The 17,863-nt window shown below is 43.8% G+C and overlaps 1 protein-coding gene across 2 annotated transcripts in view; it reads left to right on the forward strand.

Annotated features, from left to right (window-relative positions):
- The window catches only part of AK8 (adenylate kinase 8), a 227,638-nt gene that overhangs the window by 45,978 nt on the left and 163,797 nt on the right, over window positions 1-17,863 (forward strand). For both annotated transcript variants that reach the window (XM_030206335.1, XM_030206336.1), the window contains exon 5: window positions 7,306-7,374. In XM_030206335.1, the coding sequence (XP_030062195.1) occupies window positions 7,306-7,374 (69 nt within the window). The remainder of the gene's footprint in view (window positions 1-7,305; window positions 7,375-17,863) is intronic.

Here is a 17,863-nt window from a genome sequence, read left to right on the forward strand (position 1 = left end):
GCAAATCCACATTGGATTGATTAGGGTTGATATTCAGCCTAGAACAGACAGAGCACTTTATAATAAATGGCTAAGTTGTTTCCTTCCTATTTCCCCCCCCCCCCCCCACTACCCACTGGACCAAATTCAGGCCCTTCCCCCACCCCATCCCAGGGTGCCCATTTTTAGAAGGGTTGCAACTAGATATGTTAACCTTGAGTAACAAAGCTGGACCCCTTTGAAAGCTGGCCCCGTTTAGATCAATGATCTGACTTCCATAGCATCCTTACCAAACTAGTCCAGAACCAGCAGATGTAGACAGAGACTAAAGACTTGTAGGGTCTGTCCTATTAGGGCACCGTGCAGCCTTAGGTCTTTCATGTTTCTCTGTCCCCAGCAGATGACAGTGCAGCTTCTGGATTGGTTGGAGAACTGAGTCTCAGTGGAGCAGGGGTGCCTGTTTAATTAGACAGCAGCTCTTTAAAAAACAAACAAAAAATAATAATAATAAAGAGCATTTCAATTTTTACTGACCTGAGGAGATAACTCAGAGATTGAGCGTTCCTTCCCATCTCTCCCCTCACTCTCCCACGTTGTCTTTTCCTTTTTTGTGGTGTGTTAAGAAAAGCCGAGAGAGGTAAAGGTTGTACAGAGGCACGCATATTTGGAAGCAGGAAAAGAGTCTTCTTTACATGGTAGGACTGACAATTTCTCCATTGACATTGCAAGTCAAAGATGTGAATCACACCTTTTGAGCCACACATTTCAAAATGGACATCTTAAGATCAGTGATATCATCCGTGCATCTAGGAGAATTCTCAACGTCCTTAAATCACAAAGAAGTCTATTTGCGTATTCCAATTTGCCACAGCACCAGAGCTTTTTTGAGATTTGCAGTTCCAAGCAATGCCCTTTGGTCTGGCAACAGTGTCTAATCTCTTCCAAGTGACTGTGGTTGTAGCAATGTATCTTTGCAAAGGAGAAATCCAGGTTCACCCCTACCTGGATGACTGGCTAATTCGGACCAGCATGTGGAAAGAAGGGAAGAAGCGAGAGCCAGACCTTAATTATTCTGAAGTCTCTAGGCTTGGTAGTCAATTGCTGCAAGGGCAACCTAATTCCCTTGCAAGATCTGGACTACTTGGGAGCTAGATTTGAGACCAAGTTATGGAGGGTTTTTCTCCCCAAACCCCATGGGATTACATGGGAGGTTCTGGAATCCATGGCAATGACTATAGATCTGGTCCTGTGGGCTTGAGCTTACATGAGGTCTTTACAATATTCTCTGCTCAGTTGATGGTTGTTGCGTGTGCAGTTACGAGCGTCATCTATCTCCCAGTTGGTTAGTAATAATAACAGATGCGAGTTTACTGGGCTGGGGAGCTCATTGTCTCGATTGAATGGTGCAGGGCACATGATCATGAAATGAGATGGCCTTGTCAATCAATTGACTAGAAGTCAGGGCAGCTTGGCTGGCACCTCAAGCTTTCAGTCAGATGATTTTAGGCAAAGTGGTGCTGGTATTCTCCATGGACAAAGAGGCATATTCTCACATGTGGGGTGATGTCATCCACGTCTCCCAGTGTGGAGCTTAAACAAGCTACTAAAGCTTTAAAAGCATGCACAGCATCCTCACCACGCATACCAGCATCCCCACCCTGCCCGCCGCAAGAGCGCAGAACTATCAGTTTCTTCTCATCTGCAGTGAAGAGAGAATGCGATTGTCCTGCACTCCTCACAGCATCTGGTGTATGAGCTTACTTTTTCAATTTTTGTCCCTTCCCCTCAGGGTTTTTTGCCTTGACGTTTTTTTCTTTTTTCTTCTGAAAGGTCCCGCTTCCTTCTTGTATACTTTTAGTTTATTTTTTCCCACTTTTAGGTTTCCTTTATTTTTGGCGTGCTCAGTAGGTCCTCATAGGCCTGAGCTCTGTTCGGGTATTTCTCCCTCGATGTTTCTGGTGTGTGCGCCTTTTTTTTAGTTACCATCGAGCCATTTGATTTGGCCGCAGCTGTTTTCCCTTCGATGTCATCGAAGGTTCCCAGTGGCTTTAAGTGCTGTAGTTGATGCAATAGGACCATCTCTGGCAAAGACACTCATTCTTGGTGTTTGAGGCCTGAACATACCCTTTCCAGCTGTGTTCTTTGCTTTTGTATGAAGAAAAGAACTCAGCTGGCCAGAGAGGCTCACAGGAAAAAGATTTTTGGAGCCCGGTCTGAAACCTCAGCATCGGTATCAGCATTGACATCTGCATCGATGTCGGGAGTTGCTTCGGGTGCATTGTCCATAAGGCTGAGAGGCTTGTCTTAGACACTGGGAGTAGACATGCATTGAGTGGGTCTTCACCTGCCTTGACACCGGCTGCTGTGCAGGTTCCCCAGGACCAGTTACAATTGAACCCGACACCAAGGTGATGTGGGAATTTGATGTCATCCACTTCAGCATCAAGGAACATCATTGACTGGCATTGGGCGAAGCCAAGAAGCATCGGCATCGATCCCCCTCAACGCACGATGCCGGGAGCTCCAGGACACTGAGGAATTTGGTCCCTGAGAAACATCTGCGCCAGGAGGACTGTTCCCCATCCATACAAAAGGTTCTGATGCAGTGGTCTCAATGTAGTTAGGACCAGGCACCCATCTCAATCCCAGCAGTCTGTCTCTAAACTGGTACCCCAGCCTTTCCCGATAGCCTCTCTCAATGACCACATCTGGGCCATGGTCCCTGAGCTCTTGGCAGGGTTTATTCAGCAGTGGGCATCAGCATTTTGGGGTGCTTGTACTAGCCATGCCACTTCCTGCTGCCCCGCAAGGCCCTCAGCCTGCAGTGAGGTCTCTGACGCCGGTGTCAACAGCCGCCCATGTGGGCACCCCCTCGATGTTGGTAGAAGAAGCTTTGCCAGAGTCGAGGATGGAACTCGCTACTCAACGCCCTTCTCAAGGACATGGCTCCTCTGTTTCATGGCAGGCTCAGACTTGGCTCTCTTATGAGGAGGAGAAGTGCTCATGGGAGTCTGATGAGGATCCACGGTACTTCTCGGAGGAAGAGGCCTAAGGCATCCCATCTGACCCCTCCCCTCCAGAGGAAAGAGGGAAGTCTCCACCTGAGTGCCTTTCCTTCCCAGGTTTTGTGCAAGAAAAGATGACTGCCATTCCCATTTTTTTGAAGATGGAAGATGAGCCCAGGGCTGAGATGTTTGAGCTCCTGGACTACAAATCTCCTCCTAGAGAGGCTGTGATGGTTCCTCTTCACCAGATCCTGAAAGATGTTCAGGTGAAGAACTGGGAGTCCCCTCTGTCAGTCTCTGTCATGCCCAAAAAGATAGACACCATGTATCTGATCCAGAATTCCCCAGGGTTTGACAAACCTCAGTTGCTTCATCATTCCTTGGTGGTGGAATCTGCGCTCAAAACAGCCAGGAGTTCTATAGATTATGCTTTGGATTCCCCAGGCAGTGAAACTAAAACTCTAGATTTCTTTGGGTGGAAGATGTATCAGGCCCCTATGCTCATCTCTGTATTCAATCTTACCAGCTCTATATGAGCATGTACTTGCAGATCTTGGTGCGCAGTATGTCGGATTTTTTTCAGATTCTCTCCCACAGAAGCAGACTGAATCACTTCGCCAGTTGGTCAAGCATCAGAAGGCATGTAGGAAGTAATTGGCCAGGGGCACCTATGACACCTTAGATGTGGCATCCAGGATCTCTGCCCAGAGTATAGCAATGTGAAAACTCTCATGGCTGTGTGTCTCTTACTTGGACCCAGCGGTCCAGCAGAGGTTGGCAGATGCCACATGCTGGGGAGATAATCTTTTTGGAGACAAGGTGGAGGAGGTTGCTGATTTCCGCAAGAAACACACTGACAGCACTGATACTCTCTCCCATCGGACGTCTTCTGCATATTCCTTCTCATATAGGAGGTTTTTGGGCAAGTCAAAGAGGGGTCCCTACTACTCTCAGAGACGTAGGTATGCCCCTTCTCACCAGCCTCAGCAGACTCAGTCCCAGCACGCTCATTCTCATCAACAGTGTGTGTCAGGGACAAGCTTTTGACTGGCTCCAGCAGAGCATAGCTGCAGTAAAGGAGACCATCCCAGATGGCCAACTGGTTGGGGGAAGCCTGAATTTTTTTCCAAGACAGGTGGCCCCTTGTAACTCCGACCAGTGGGTTCGCCAAATAGTCCATGTCGATTACACCCTGTTTTGGCATCAACGACCACCAGATTGCCCAGTCTCACTTCAGCTCTCAGCACAAGCGAGTACTTGCAGAGGAACTCTCTGCCCTTCTAAAGGCCCATATTGTTAAGCTTGTTTCACCAGGGGAAGAAGGACTGGGATTCTATTCCAGGTACTTCCTTGTGCCCAAGAAAACAGAGGGGATGCATCCCATCCTAGACCTAAGGGCCCTGAACAAATTCCTGGTCAAAGAAAAGTTCAGGATTTTTTCCCTGGGCACCCTTCTCCCATGATTCAGGGAAAAAATTGACTAAGCTCTCTGGACTTCAAGAATGCTTACACTCACATCCCGATACTTCCTGGACACAGGAAGTATCTTCGGTTTTGGCTAGGGACAGCACATCACTTCCAGTATTGCGTGTTGCCTTTTGGCCTTGTGTCAGCTTCCATGTTTTTCACCAAGTGTGATGCAGTAGTCAGTGTTGCTGTGCACACTGTGAGTCCAAGTGTTCCCCTATCTGGATGACTGGCTGGTAAAGAGCACGTCGAAAATGGTGCTCAGGAGTCCTTCCAGAAAACTATTCAGGTGTTAGAGCTATTAGGGTTCATTTTAAGCTACCCAAAGTCCCATCTTCATCCTGTTCAGCAATTGAAGTTCATTTGAGCCCTGTTTTTCTCCCTGTGCCAAGGGTGGACACTCTTGTTGCTCTTGCCCACTCAAGTCTGAGCCAGTCAGCAAGTCACAACTTGGAAGCAGAGAGTTACATGGGGACAGAAATCTAACACATCCCCCCCCCCCCCATCCCCTTAGGGAAGCTAACCCATCCCTGCCTGTCTCCGCCTCAAGTAATTTCCTCCATCCCAGCCCCTGGCCTGGCCTGCTCTGCCCTGCTGTTGCTATGCCGCAGTCACCTTGACCCCCTCCCAAGAAAACCCGATTTTATAAGCAGTAAAAATACTAGTAAAAGTAACATAACTAATTTTCTTCTGTACACTAAATACAAAATTGAGATACACATATCCATGAGCAGCATGTCCCCCTCTCCTCTCCATCTCTTTCTATCCCATATGCTCTATTTCCACTTTTCCCTTCCCCACTCCTCAATGTATGTCCCCTGATCTTTTTTTCCTATACCCACCCACACTCCCTCTACCCTGAAGCCAGTAGTTGGGAGAGCTGACAACCTCAAAAGAAGTGGTTGAGGTCCATTCCTAAGAGTTGAGGCAACAATCTTCCAGGATTAGTTCTCTTGGAACCAAACTTGAAAAATTTCAGGAGCTTAATAACAACTTGGTAAAGAATAAGGTGTTCATGCATAGGAAAATGGAGTATTTGGAGAATCAAACCCAGAAGAACTTTTCGAGGTTCCTGAATTTTCCCAAATCTACATTAATAGCATCAGTTGATATCTTGAAGATTCCTTCAGAATCCTTACCTCCTGTGGTACACGTTTAATATTTGAACCTCTCTGCATGCTATGACTCTGTATTTATACAAGATAAGGAACAATCTGTGCTGAATGTAACTGAATTTTTAGAATCATCCCTGGAGATTGTGACTCAGAGAACCACCTTAATAGTAACTTGTCTTGGAAATGGACTGTACCTTTGTTTTGAAGTCCTATTTTCGTGTAATTGATGAGAAGTATTTTGTTTCAAAAATAAGAGTATTTCCAGGCTTGTCTAGGAGTACCCAGAAGCGACGCTAGGAATTCTTGGCCTTAAGGCCTAGAGTACAAGCATTGGGCCTGAAGTTTGTATTGAGATTTCCTTGTTCTTGTGTTATTATGGTTGATAGTAAGACATATATGTTTTTTTGAATCCAAACAACTTGTTGAATTTCTTATGGCTATAGAAGAGGTGAGAGGATCCAAGTAATAGTTCCACAATCCTCTGAAGTCAGCTAGCTTATGTTAGCAGCAGGAGGCATCTTGATATTTTGATTGTATATTTCCTTTTTATTATCTTTTGTAATCTTGGATCATTGATTGTGGTTGAAAAGTTTACGTTTTTGATTGGCTTATATTGTGGTTTGATCTAGGTGTGATATTCCTTGGTCGCAATGATATATTTGTGATTATTTTTATATTATTTCAATAAAACAAAGTAAAACAAAAAAGGAAATGCCTACTCTCCATTGCTTTGTCATTCAAATTACTGAAGACATAAGGCTGCATGGTGTCCTAATAGGGCAGAGCCCACAAGTCTTTAGTTTCTGTTTTCATCTGCTGGTTGAGGGGCACAAGCTACAGGTTCTGAACTGTTCTGGTAGGACTAAAGGAAAGAAAATTAACCTATTTTCTCCATGAAAGTGAAAAAAAATGAAGAATTTATTACTTGCTGCAGGCTCTGGCCTTTTTAATTCCAACAATTTCTACTAGGATAAAAAGCTAATATAGAGCACTATTAACCTGTCAATCTTAAAATAATGTTTACATATTATTTTCTCTTACATGTGAATTAAGTTATTGCCTTATGCTCTTAACTACCCTCATATACCCACTTTGGCAATTACTGATCTTTATATTATGTCTGAGGGATATATTTCTATTTAATATTGCCATACCTTCACAATGTACTACTTTACTACAGAGCAGCATTTTCATATACTGACTTTGTCTTCTCCTGAAACACGCTATAAAGAGTTAACACATTTTGATATGGCATCTTTCTGCCACATACGAGGAGAAGCACAGGATGGAGGCCCAGGATTAGGACTGCACCGAAGGAGGCTTCTCTCATTTTTCTTTAAATTGGCTTGGCAAGGCTCAGCACAGTGGACCCCTGGCAGTCACCAGCTTTGCTTGACATGACACATCAAAGCATCAAGTGAGACAGGGGTGGTGTGTGAAAGCAATGTGAAACGCCTTTGCAGCAGCCAGATGGGAGGATAAGGGACTTTGATGCATCACACACCGGGGCTTGCCTACTTTCAAGATATGCTGTTCACTGGCTTTTTATTTTCCTTACTTGTATGTTGCCATTTGTGCAGCAGATTTTTTTTGGGGGGGAGGGGAGAGTAGAGAAAGACAAAGATGTACAAGGAAAGGGGATGAACTGTGTGCATGGGATGGGATGAGGGAAGCACAAAAATTCATTTTGAATGCGTTGTGAATATTTATCTCTTTACCTTTTTGATTCTTTTGCCCAGGAAATTCCCAGTGCACTGTGGGCCAAGGTGATCCAGGAGCGCCTGTCAAAAGTGGAGTGCATCAAAAAAGTAAGTAGAACAGCTGCTTAGTTCATTCATTCTGAAGCACAGTCTGCTAGCAGGACTTCTGGAGCCACTTGCACTCTGCCTTGCCCTGTCAGTAGAGGGTGTCTGAAGCTTTATTAAGGGAAGATGAGAGCATACATATGCTAATAGCATGCAGAGAGATGATCAAAGACAGAACAAGCAAAACTTTGGTGATTGCCTGGAGCACCCAATAGAGTGCAGGAATGGCCAAAACATCTAAACAGAAAGGAAAAATACATAGGCCCTGATGCTCAAAACTCCAGCTCTGTTCCGAATAGCGCCATACAAATGCCACTGGAACAGTACAGAAGAACAACACCCTAATGCTCAATGCTAATGAGATGCAAATATAGGCGCACTCATAGCGTTGAGCATTAGGGAGTTCGGCGGGAGGATTGTGCTTGGCGCAGATTGTGCAGAAGAGCTCCACGTTAAGCTCGATTCCTGTGCGCATGCACATGGTAAAACCTAAACGTTAAGCACACATTGGCACCTGTTGTCTGCGGCCTAAATAAAAGCATTTTTATTTTTTTTCAGCTTTGACACTTATATTTAGATTCAGGAAACAGACGCCAATGTGTGCTTTCAATGGGTGTTTTTAATTTTTTTTTTTGTTACCATGGACACTTTAAATTTAGACTCAGGAAAGAGATACCAGTGTGTTGGGGGTCTGCTATTTCTCACAACTAGCGCTTAAGGGCTTGTACAGCAGGGGCGTAGCCAGACACCCAATTTTGGATGGGCCTGGGCCCAAGATGGGTGGGCAGAAGAACTCCGCCTTGTCCCACAAGTGATTTGGTCTCTCCCTTTCTCGCCTGCATGCCATGTGGTCTCTCAAACATCCCCCCTCCCCTGCATACCTTTTAAATAGCAGCTTTTCACCAGCAGCAAGCAGCAACTAATACACACTGCTCATGTTGGCCCCACAGCCTTCCCTCTGATGTAACTTCCTGTTTCTGCATAGGTGGGAAAACATCAGAGGGAAGGTTATGGGGCCAGTGCAAGCAGTATATATCAGTCACTGCTCACTGCAGGCAAAGATCTGCTATTTAAAAGGTATGCAAGGAGGGACAGTTGTTGAGAGTTTTCGGCTGGTGGGACTTGGGGATCCATGCCAGCCACAACATAGGTGTGCTGATACCGGGTGGGCCTGAGCCCAAAGTGGGTGGGCCTGGGCCCACCCGAGCCCACCCTTGGCTACGCCACTGTTGTACAGACTTCCTTCTACTTCCAAGAGAAATCAAAACCAGCAAAATTTGCATAAAGAATCATGAAAGAAGCATGAGGATCATAGAAAATCCTCTCAACACCCTAATGCATGCTCCAACCTGGAGTCATTTTTTACAGTGGTAAGGCAGTTTTGTTTAGGATGCTGTTTTCTGAGCATTGGGAAAGAATACAAAATGACCTCATTAATATGAGCTTGACTACATTTGCCATGCCATCTGTGCTAAGGCCTGGTGCACTCATTTGCCATGCTAGACCCCTCTGAACATTCTGTGCAGGTAAATGCGGGTGCTAGGACAGCGCTAATGGCGTCTAGCGCTTGTGTTTATTTTTGAACATCGGAGCTATAGTGTATAAAACCATATTTATGTCTTTATTTCCTTATCAGTTGGTGAGATGATGGAATTCTTTACCAATGTCTTTGAGACAAGTAAATTACAAATCATTTTGAAAGTTGTTAAAAACTTTATTTTAAAAGATTGTCAAGAGTCAATGATTTGAATATGGTTTGGTGAAATATTGTTAGCATCCTGGGAATGCGCAGTCTTTCTTTAACTGCATTGAACTCGTGAGGCTTGTGCAGAATACAAGTGGCTGATGTAATGTAACAACAGTGCAAATATCTGCAGCTCCTCTGATAACCCTTGTTTGACTTTGGGCTAGTCCAGGATTTTATTTTTTCATTAATTTATAGACTGAAAAATAATCTGTTTATCTAATGCATAAAGATTGCTTGGCAAATTGGTTATCAAATCTCCCTTTCTGAAATTGCAATAGAGACTCTTTCAGATGGAACACCAAAGATCAGCTACAATAACATTTGCATATAAATATTTGAATTGATTCAGTCAAAGAAGTCCAAAGTACCCAAACTCCATCGCATTTTTGATTCTTTCTTTCATTGCCTGTTTTCTTGGAAAATTAAAAATTAACAAATGTGTTGTGATGAGATCATATTTTTTTTTGCTTCACAATTTGTCGATAACATCTATTTTACAAGATACTGTGATTTATGCCTGGGTGCACAGAGTTCACTTCACTTCTGAAAAATGAAAGACTAGTCCTTCACTGAGCCTCAAGCACTCATCAGTGGTATTGCTATCTGTCTTTTCCCACCATAACATCATCGTTTTCCATTATGGTCCATCATTAAAACAAAATTACTGTTTTTTCAATAGAGAGTTGCACTTATGACCATGTCGTCGTCCCCTCCACCCCCCCCCCCCCCCCCCATCGTAAAATAGTCCTTCGGAGAGAAAGGTCTTGGGCAGGCTGCCAATTTTGCCTCATATGTTTGCAGTATTAAGAATTTACTTTGGATTGATATTCTGTGAGTGCTATGCTTTCCTTTCCCAAGCATATTTGCATACTTTGATTTAGGAAAAGAGTGATCACTTTAATCTCTTGGTGCAAGAAGAAAATTGTTTGCTTTTTACTCTAGAGGAAGACACTGGGTTGGTCAGCAGCCTTAGTGCATATTCCCCTGGCAATAACACTGAGAGCATTTTGTGTACTTAGGACATATCTTTGATATAAAAACTGATAAACAGAGGTTCTTATTTATTCTTTGTTTTAATTCTTTTTATTTACCAGTTATATTTATTCTTTTTGATTGATTCTGAGATGGAACTTTCTTCTTTGCATTTTCATGAAGCTATAAATATCCTCTTTATCACTTTGTTTCTGCTTTTTGTGTTCTAAAATGTGGTGTTGGAATTTTTTTGTGTGTTTGGCTCTTTTTGCTGCTTTGCCGTCCTGTAGCCTAGTAATCTTTTTTTTAATGGGTATTATATTCAGTATTTATTTCAGCAGGCCAGACTCCTGTTGTCATTGACTTCATCTGTGTAAGTGCAATAAACTCTTTTTGGCATTAAGCATTTATAATGTAAACATACAGCTCATTTGAAAACACAAATGCACTTTTTGTCAGAATTTTCTGTTTGGTTCCTGGATGTGTTAGAAGTGAACAGAAGGAAAAAGCAGCAGCACAAACAGTTTTGCTTGTTCACTGCTCCAGGATCATTAGTGTGGGTATCTGGCACTGGCACCTTCTGTGCAACTATTAATGTTACATACGTAAAGTGTTTTTAAAATTATGTGTCTGTAATTCACAGTCCTCAGAGGAGCACTCTGTATTTGGAAAGCAATTTTCAAATATGAGATACCAATTTTCCATCACAAAGAATGGTCTTACTTCTCTCTAACATGCCCACATCATTGTGAAGCTATTGCAAAGCATTATTGTAAAGGGTAAAAAACCCACATACACTTTTGAAAATAACATACAGCCATGTGATTTTTCCTTCTCCAACATAAAGACACCTCTGGGCAGAGGAGGGCAATCTTAGCTCAGTAAATAATTATCTACCCATGTAATGATCTTTTTGGTGCCTGCATGTGGCCTCATACTCCTGCTAGGAAGATACATATGAGTGGTGGAAGAACTCAGATCTCACATTTGTACCTTGAGTGTAATGGGAAGTGAAGGTCCCTTACTGCACACCCAGCTTTGCCTTATTACTTGAACAAAGGCTATCCGTCTTTTAGGACATAAATCTCCCCAAATCAAAAGCTCTGCATGTAATGGGAGTCTTGTCTCTAAAGACAGTAATAAGTACTGTCATACATTTCATACCTTCTCTGCTTCAAAGTAGAAAATCACATATTAGGTTGAAGACAGCAGGCAGGGGATTTTTCTGGTGTACTTTTGTTGATTTATGCTGCCCTGCCTGGAACACAAGCAAGTCATTGTTTTCTAGCCCATGAAAAGTTAGCATGCTGTTGGTGCTTGGTGCCAGCCTGGAGTGGCATCATTGTTGCTTAATGCCTCCACACTATGTCATTGTGCTACTATTAACTGGGTTGCCTTCAGTCCACTAGCAGCACAAGCTCAGAAGTTTTCCCATTGTTTTAACACTCATAGGTCCATATATGTCAAATGCAGCCTCCAAGGAGTATGTTTTTATTGATCAATAACTCTGCTAAAAGCCTGTGCTGCGCTAAATCTCATAGAAATCTCAAGAAACTTGCTGCATTCATTACCCTGGAACTAGGGACTACTATTGGTTCCTTCTTCTATAGAGAGGCTAGCATGGAATGGCTTCTATCCTATATCTTATGATTTAATGTCTACCCACCTCTATCACATTAAAGTACAGTTTTTGGCCAAGGCAAGTTAAATAAAGGAAGAATGTACAAAAACTTCAATCCGTGTTTCTACATTCGGACAAAATTGCAAGCTCCCTACAGTATGGCTAAAATATTTTGCCTTCAGTTCCCTCTGCTCTAAGTTCTGTTATTGCTGTGCTTCTCACTTTTGTTTCATCCCATTTTTTTTCTTTTTAGATGTTTTTCAGGGCTGACCTGTAGTGTATTAGGTCAAAACCCAAAATTAGCAACACGTTTTTAAACATCAGAACGAGGTCCTCTCAATGTCTGATTGTCTATTTCCATTTTATACTGGGGTTCTATACTTTGCTATCTGTGTGTTGCCTGCAGTTCCCTGACTTCTTTGAGAAATGTATCAATAGTCTTTAGATTAGATTTTTTTTTTCTTTTATCCTGTCTTTTCACAGTTTGTTAGTTACTGCAGACTTTTCTTGTGAAGGTTGTGCCGTTTTTGCTGAATTAAAAGCTCTGATATGATATGGGTGATTTGAACTGCAAGAAACAAAATATGCAAAAGTTAGGCAGTGGCCTAGGCAGGTGGCAGCCTAGGCAAAACTAGCACTTCTAAGTGATTGTCTTTCTAAGCTGCATGCCTTTTTTTTCCTAGTCCTGTGAGAGGCCCTTAGGCGGATATAGCCCAAGTCAGCATAGAGAAGCAGACTGATAAGCATGGATAGGCACCATTGTTGGGCTTGCAAGTATGTTGTTGTTATGGGGTTGGGTTTTTTTCTCTCCTCTCTTCCTTTTATGGTCCTGTGCTTTCCCATTGGCTTTTGCCACCGTAAATACCAAAGTGCAAAGAATATAGGTTTACTACATAGGCGTAGTTTGACTGTTTCATTTGGGGGGGGCAAAGGATGGGGCGGAGCATATTAGCATATGCAAATGAATATGCTAATATGGAGGAAGGAGGGACGGGAAAAAGAGCAGGCGTTTTTGGGGAATAACCATAATGAATATGTATGAGATATCAAGCAAGCTCTTTCTCCCTTCCTTCTTTCCTCCTTACCCAGCACTCCCTCTTCCACTCCAGTAGTATTTCCCCACCCCCTTTCCCATACCATGCTAGTGTTGACCTTAGAAATGCATAAGCCACCTCAGTAAAGCCAACACACAATCTCTCCACTGCAATACACTATACACAAACTTGTGCAAAACCACACTCATAACCTTACTAAACCATAACAGCACTAATTCCAAGGACAGGACGAGCTGCAACCTTATGCATGAAAAGGCAGAACTGTAATTACACCAGGCACTAAAACACCAATACACTACCTCGTGAAAAACACATGACACAACAGACATGACACAAGGAACTAGAAAGCAAAAAATATGAAGGCAAAATACTGAACTGGAAAGTTAACTCAAGAAGTCAGACTCAGCATGCAGCAATACCAGAAAAATTGAAACTTATACATGTAAAATTTCACAGATGCACATTTCCAAAAACTGACATATTCCAATTAATAAATTCTGAATAAAATACTTTTTTCTACCTTTGCTGTTATCATTTAGTTTTTCTATTCGCGTTGGTCCCAGTGTCTTCTGTTTTATGCAGTGTCTTCTTTCCATTTGATATTCCATTTAATAGATTAAAAATAAAATACTTTTTTGTACCTTTGTTGTCTGGACATTTTACTGTTCCATCATGCTGGTTCCAGTTTCCTCTTTTCCTGTCTTTCAGCTAATTCTCCTTCAATTGCTTGCTGTCCATTTGTCTTTTCTCTTCTCTCCTGTCTTATTCCATTCCTTCACTACACCTACCTTTGACACATTATTTCTTTTTTAGCTCATTCCTCTCTGTTTTGTTTCTTTACTGCCTCTCTGTTCACTTAAATTTCACCCTCGTCCTGATCCTTCTCCTTTTTAGTTTTCAGCTATCAAATTCCATTTCCTTCTCTCACCCACTAGCTGCCCCATTCCTCTTCTCAGTCCTTCCTCCAACCTTCCATTTCCTTTCATCTTTATTTAATCAACTCTCCATTACCACATTTCTGCCTCCTCCCATCACTATCATCCTCTCATTTGTTTCCTTCCCACCTCCCCTTTGGCCTCTCCCAAATAGTTCCACCATTTGCAGCATCTTCCTCCCTCCAACCTTCTAGCCCAGCACGCCTGTTCCCTTTCTCCCCTCCCCACCCTTATAGCCTAATATCTCCCTGTCCCTTCCACACACACACACACACCCCAGCATCTTCCAGCCCCCCCTTCCCTGTGGTCCAGCATTTCTTCCTCTCTCTCTCTTCCCTCCCTCCAATTGTCCAGCATTTCTCCCTTCTGTCCCTGGATCCACAATCTCCCTCTTTTCCTCTTTCCCCTCTAGTGTATATCTATCCCTCCCTCTCATCCATCCCCATGTACAACCTCTCTTCCCTCCTTCTTCTCTCCCACTGCCCACATCACTCTCAGTATCTCCCTTCCTTGCACCCTGGGCCCAACATCTATCTCTTTCGTCCTCTTCCTTCCCCTTTTAGCATCCCTTCATAGTTGAACACTTTAAATACCTTGGTGTTACCATTCATTCCTGTTTATCTTTTTCCTCACAGATCTCTTCAGTTTGTGTTCCAGTTTTCTAGCTCTCTGTAAAATCAGACTTCTTAGACTTTGCTTCTCTTCACTCATTATTTCACGCCTTAATCAGTTCCCTGCTGGATTACTGTAATGTAGTCTACGCAGCTGTTACCAAGTCTGAGTTAAAAAGTTTACAGATTCTTCAGAACACTGGGGCTTGGGTATTATGTAAAGCTAAACAAAGAGACCATGCTACTCCCCTTTTCAAAAAGCTCCACTGGCTTCCAGTTGAATTAAGAATTCAGTACAAAGTTTTGCTTCTTATATTTAAAGCTCTCCATACAGGCTTTCCAGATTACTTGGCTAAACTAACCATTCCTTACTCCATGCCACGACTGAATGTACCGGTCGCCGTCAGCGCTGCCATTCATTCTTCTCACAGGCAGCCTCGTTCCCACTCCCCTTTGCCGCGTCCTCCGGCTCTCTCTGATGCACTTCCTGTTTAACAGGCAGTGTATCAGAGAGAGCCAGAGAGGAGTGGACACGGCAAAGGGGAGCGGGAGTGGAGCTGCCTGTGAGAAGAATGAATGGCAGCGCTGACGGCGACCGGTATGGGTGAAGATAAGAATGCTGCAGGGAGGGACCGAGGCAGCGCCGGCAGGGAAGACACAATTAAGCCCCGCCAGTTCGCCGGTGTGACTTCCTTCAAGAAGACTCGTTTGGGGGGGGGGGCAATGCCCCTCCTCACCCCCCCCCCCCAATCTACGCCCATGGTTTACTACCCTTTGCTAGATTTAACACACTTTTTCTTACACTTTTTTGGTATACTTTGCTGATGTGTGTTTTCCCTTCAAGCCTGCTCCAGCCAGCTTTCTGAAGACATTTAGAGAGGTTGGAAGTCTGCTGTCATATTTGTTGACAGCTGTGATCATCGACAACAGTGACATCCTGTAGTTCATGACTTATTTCAGTTTGCAGTAAGAAAGATAAGTAGTTTATCTAATCCTTGTGGTTGTCTGAGTGGTCCTTTCACATATCAGAACAGATACACAAATGGGCAGATGATCAAAAGCCCCACGCTGTTCCAAACAGTGTTCTAAAAATAGCACTGGAACAGTGCAGGGCTTTACCGCACCTATGATCAGAGATAATTGCTTGCAAATTTAAGCATGCAATTCTCTCTGATCATGGGGTAGAAGTGTGAGAGGATTGTGCCCTTATATGGTATGAAGCCCTGCCCTGCGCATACCAGGATACAATGGGCAGGGCTGGGCACTGCCATTTTGCAGGTGGCACCAATGGAAGAGAAGGGAGGCCATCTCCCTGCTCAAACCTAAGGTAGGTGGGTGGGAAAGGGCCGCTAGACCACCAGGTGGGGAGGGGATTGACCGCAGCCCACTGGGCCACCAGGGATATCTCAGAAATGCTGGAGGGGGTTAGGGGGAGCTGGAGACCCACCGTATCTCCATCCCCCCCTGAACATTTGTCGGGGGGGGGGGTCAGGGGGACCAGAGGTCCGCTGGACGTACGGCCACCGCTGGAGGGAGGTCGTCAGTTCCTGTGGGGGGTTGCTGCATTGGGGGGAATGGGGGCCTGCTAGCATGCAAATGCATGCTGGACAGGGCTCACCATTCCTCCCCAATGGTCTGCAAACCCTAACACCAGCTCCGAGCTGGCATAGGGTTTGCCGTGGCCAGCGGGCCAGTCTTTGGCGCGCTGGCCACTGATCATTGGGGATGAATAAGTTTAGCATGCATTTGCTTGCTACTTGCACTAAGAGCCCTGTTTTGCATGCTAGTTGCGTTCAGAGCCCGCGAGCACGTTGTTTATTTATTTTTTTATTTATTTTTATTACATTTGTACCCCGCACTTTCCCACTCATGGCAGGCTCAATGCGGCGGGCAATGGAGGGTTAAGTGATTTGTCCAGAGTCACAAGGAGCTGCCTGTGCCGGGAATCGAACTCAGTTCCTCAGGACCAAAGTCCACCACCCTAACCACTAGGCCACTCCTCCACTCTTCACATGCTCGGGGGGCTCTGATCATGGGGGGTAGCAAATGCAGGCTCTAGTATGGCGCTAACAGCCTCTAGTGCCTGCATTTGTTTCTGATCATTGGCCCCAAAGTACTGTAAGGTGGTGACCAATGCCTTGCAGTAGTGGGCCCAGCGCTAAGCCACTCTTTTGGACATTGACCCTCTCCTTACCACTACATTAACCCAGCTCCTTCCAGTTTTTCAAAATGTGGTCTAAGTTTCACAATCTTGGGTTAGAATGTAGATAGATGTTGTTCATCTTGTGTTGTAGAATATATTCAGTAGATATTCTATGTGATTTCTAATAGTCTAGGGCCAGCTGCATGCTTCTCATTCTGTTCACCCCTTTTTCCTTGTTGATATTGATACAATACACCTCCTTGTAAAATATAACTATAGATGTCTGAAGTAATCTGGTCTAATTTTCTTCTTTGTTGTATTTTCTGATACAGAATTGTTCCAATCTGTCAGATTATAGGAGGAAATGAGGGCTGCATTTTGATTTCCCATTCCATTGAAATCCTTTTGACTAAAGGAATGGCTTTGAAGGATAGAAGTGTTCTATTTAAAGGACTGCTTGTGAACATGAGGCAGAGTAAAACAAATCATTTCCATGTAAGGTGGCTAATTACAACTGGATAATTATCATCAGAGCTGAAAAGACCAAAGTTAGTAAGATTCCTGATATGCACATTTGTAAGTCGCTCTTACATAGCTCCCAAACCATACTACCTTTTGACTCTGTTTCTTTATCTCTGACATCTGCTTGGAACTTGTCCCTCCTGTGACAGCATGATCTGTGCAGCTGTTCAGACCATCCGCTCTGGGCCCTAAGCAAGGGTGTCCTGAGCAGACGGCCCTTTTGATGTGTGATGAAAAAGATTTGAGCCACTGGGGATATGGAAAGAGAGAAAGCATCCGAATATCAATTAATCTCTTCTGAACAAAGCTTGTAGCACGTGGCAAAATAGACTCTTCGGTGAAGTGCCAGCTCTTTGGATAATGTATTCTAATTAGAGGACTGACTGCCTCCATGGTTTCTGTTGGTGAAAACTCCAGAATTCTGAGACCTCAGGAGATCTAAACCTGTTCATTAAGCGCTTATTTGGTCCCTAGAAATTGCTAAACTGAGCAATTTAAATTAACCATTTCTTGTGAATAAATCACCAGCATATAGGTGCACGTTGTCCCCATGACTGGTTTGAATGGAGTCCATGGTGCAGGACTTCCCAAACCTGTCCTGGGGACTCCACTGCCAGTTGGACTTTCATGATATCCAGAGCAAGTATGCATGAGGTAAATTACCATATACTGGAGGATCAATATATGAAACTTTATCTCATGCATTTCATTGTATCTTTCCTGAGATTCTACCTGGCTGTGGGGTCCTCAGGACAGGTTTAGGAAGCATGTGAGTTTTGTGGCTAGAATAAAGTGATAACCACTGTGCTAGGAAGAAACACTGGCTCCCTATCCGTTTCCGCATCCTGTTCAAACTTCTTCTACTAACCTATAAATGTACTCACTC

Source organism: Microcaecilia unicolor, chromosome 6 (assembly GCF_901765095.1).
Source record: "Microcaecilia unicolor chromosome 6, aMicUni1.1, whole genome shotgun sequence".
Classification (NCBI taxonomy): domain Eukaryota; kingdom Metazoa; phylum Chordata; class Amphibia; order Gymnophiona; family Siphonopidae; genus Microcaecilia; species Microcaecilia unicolor.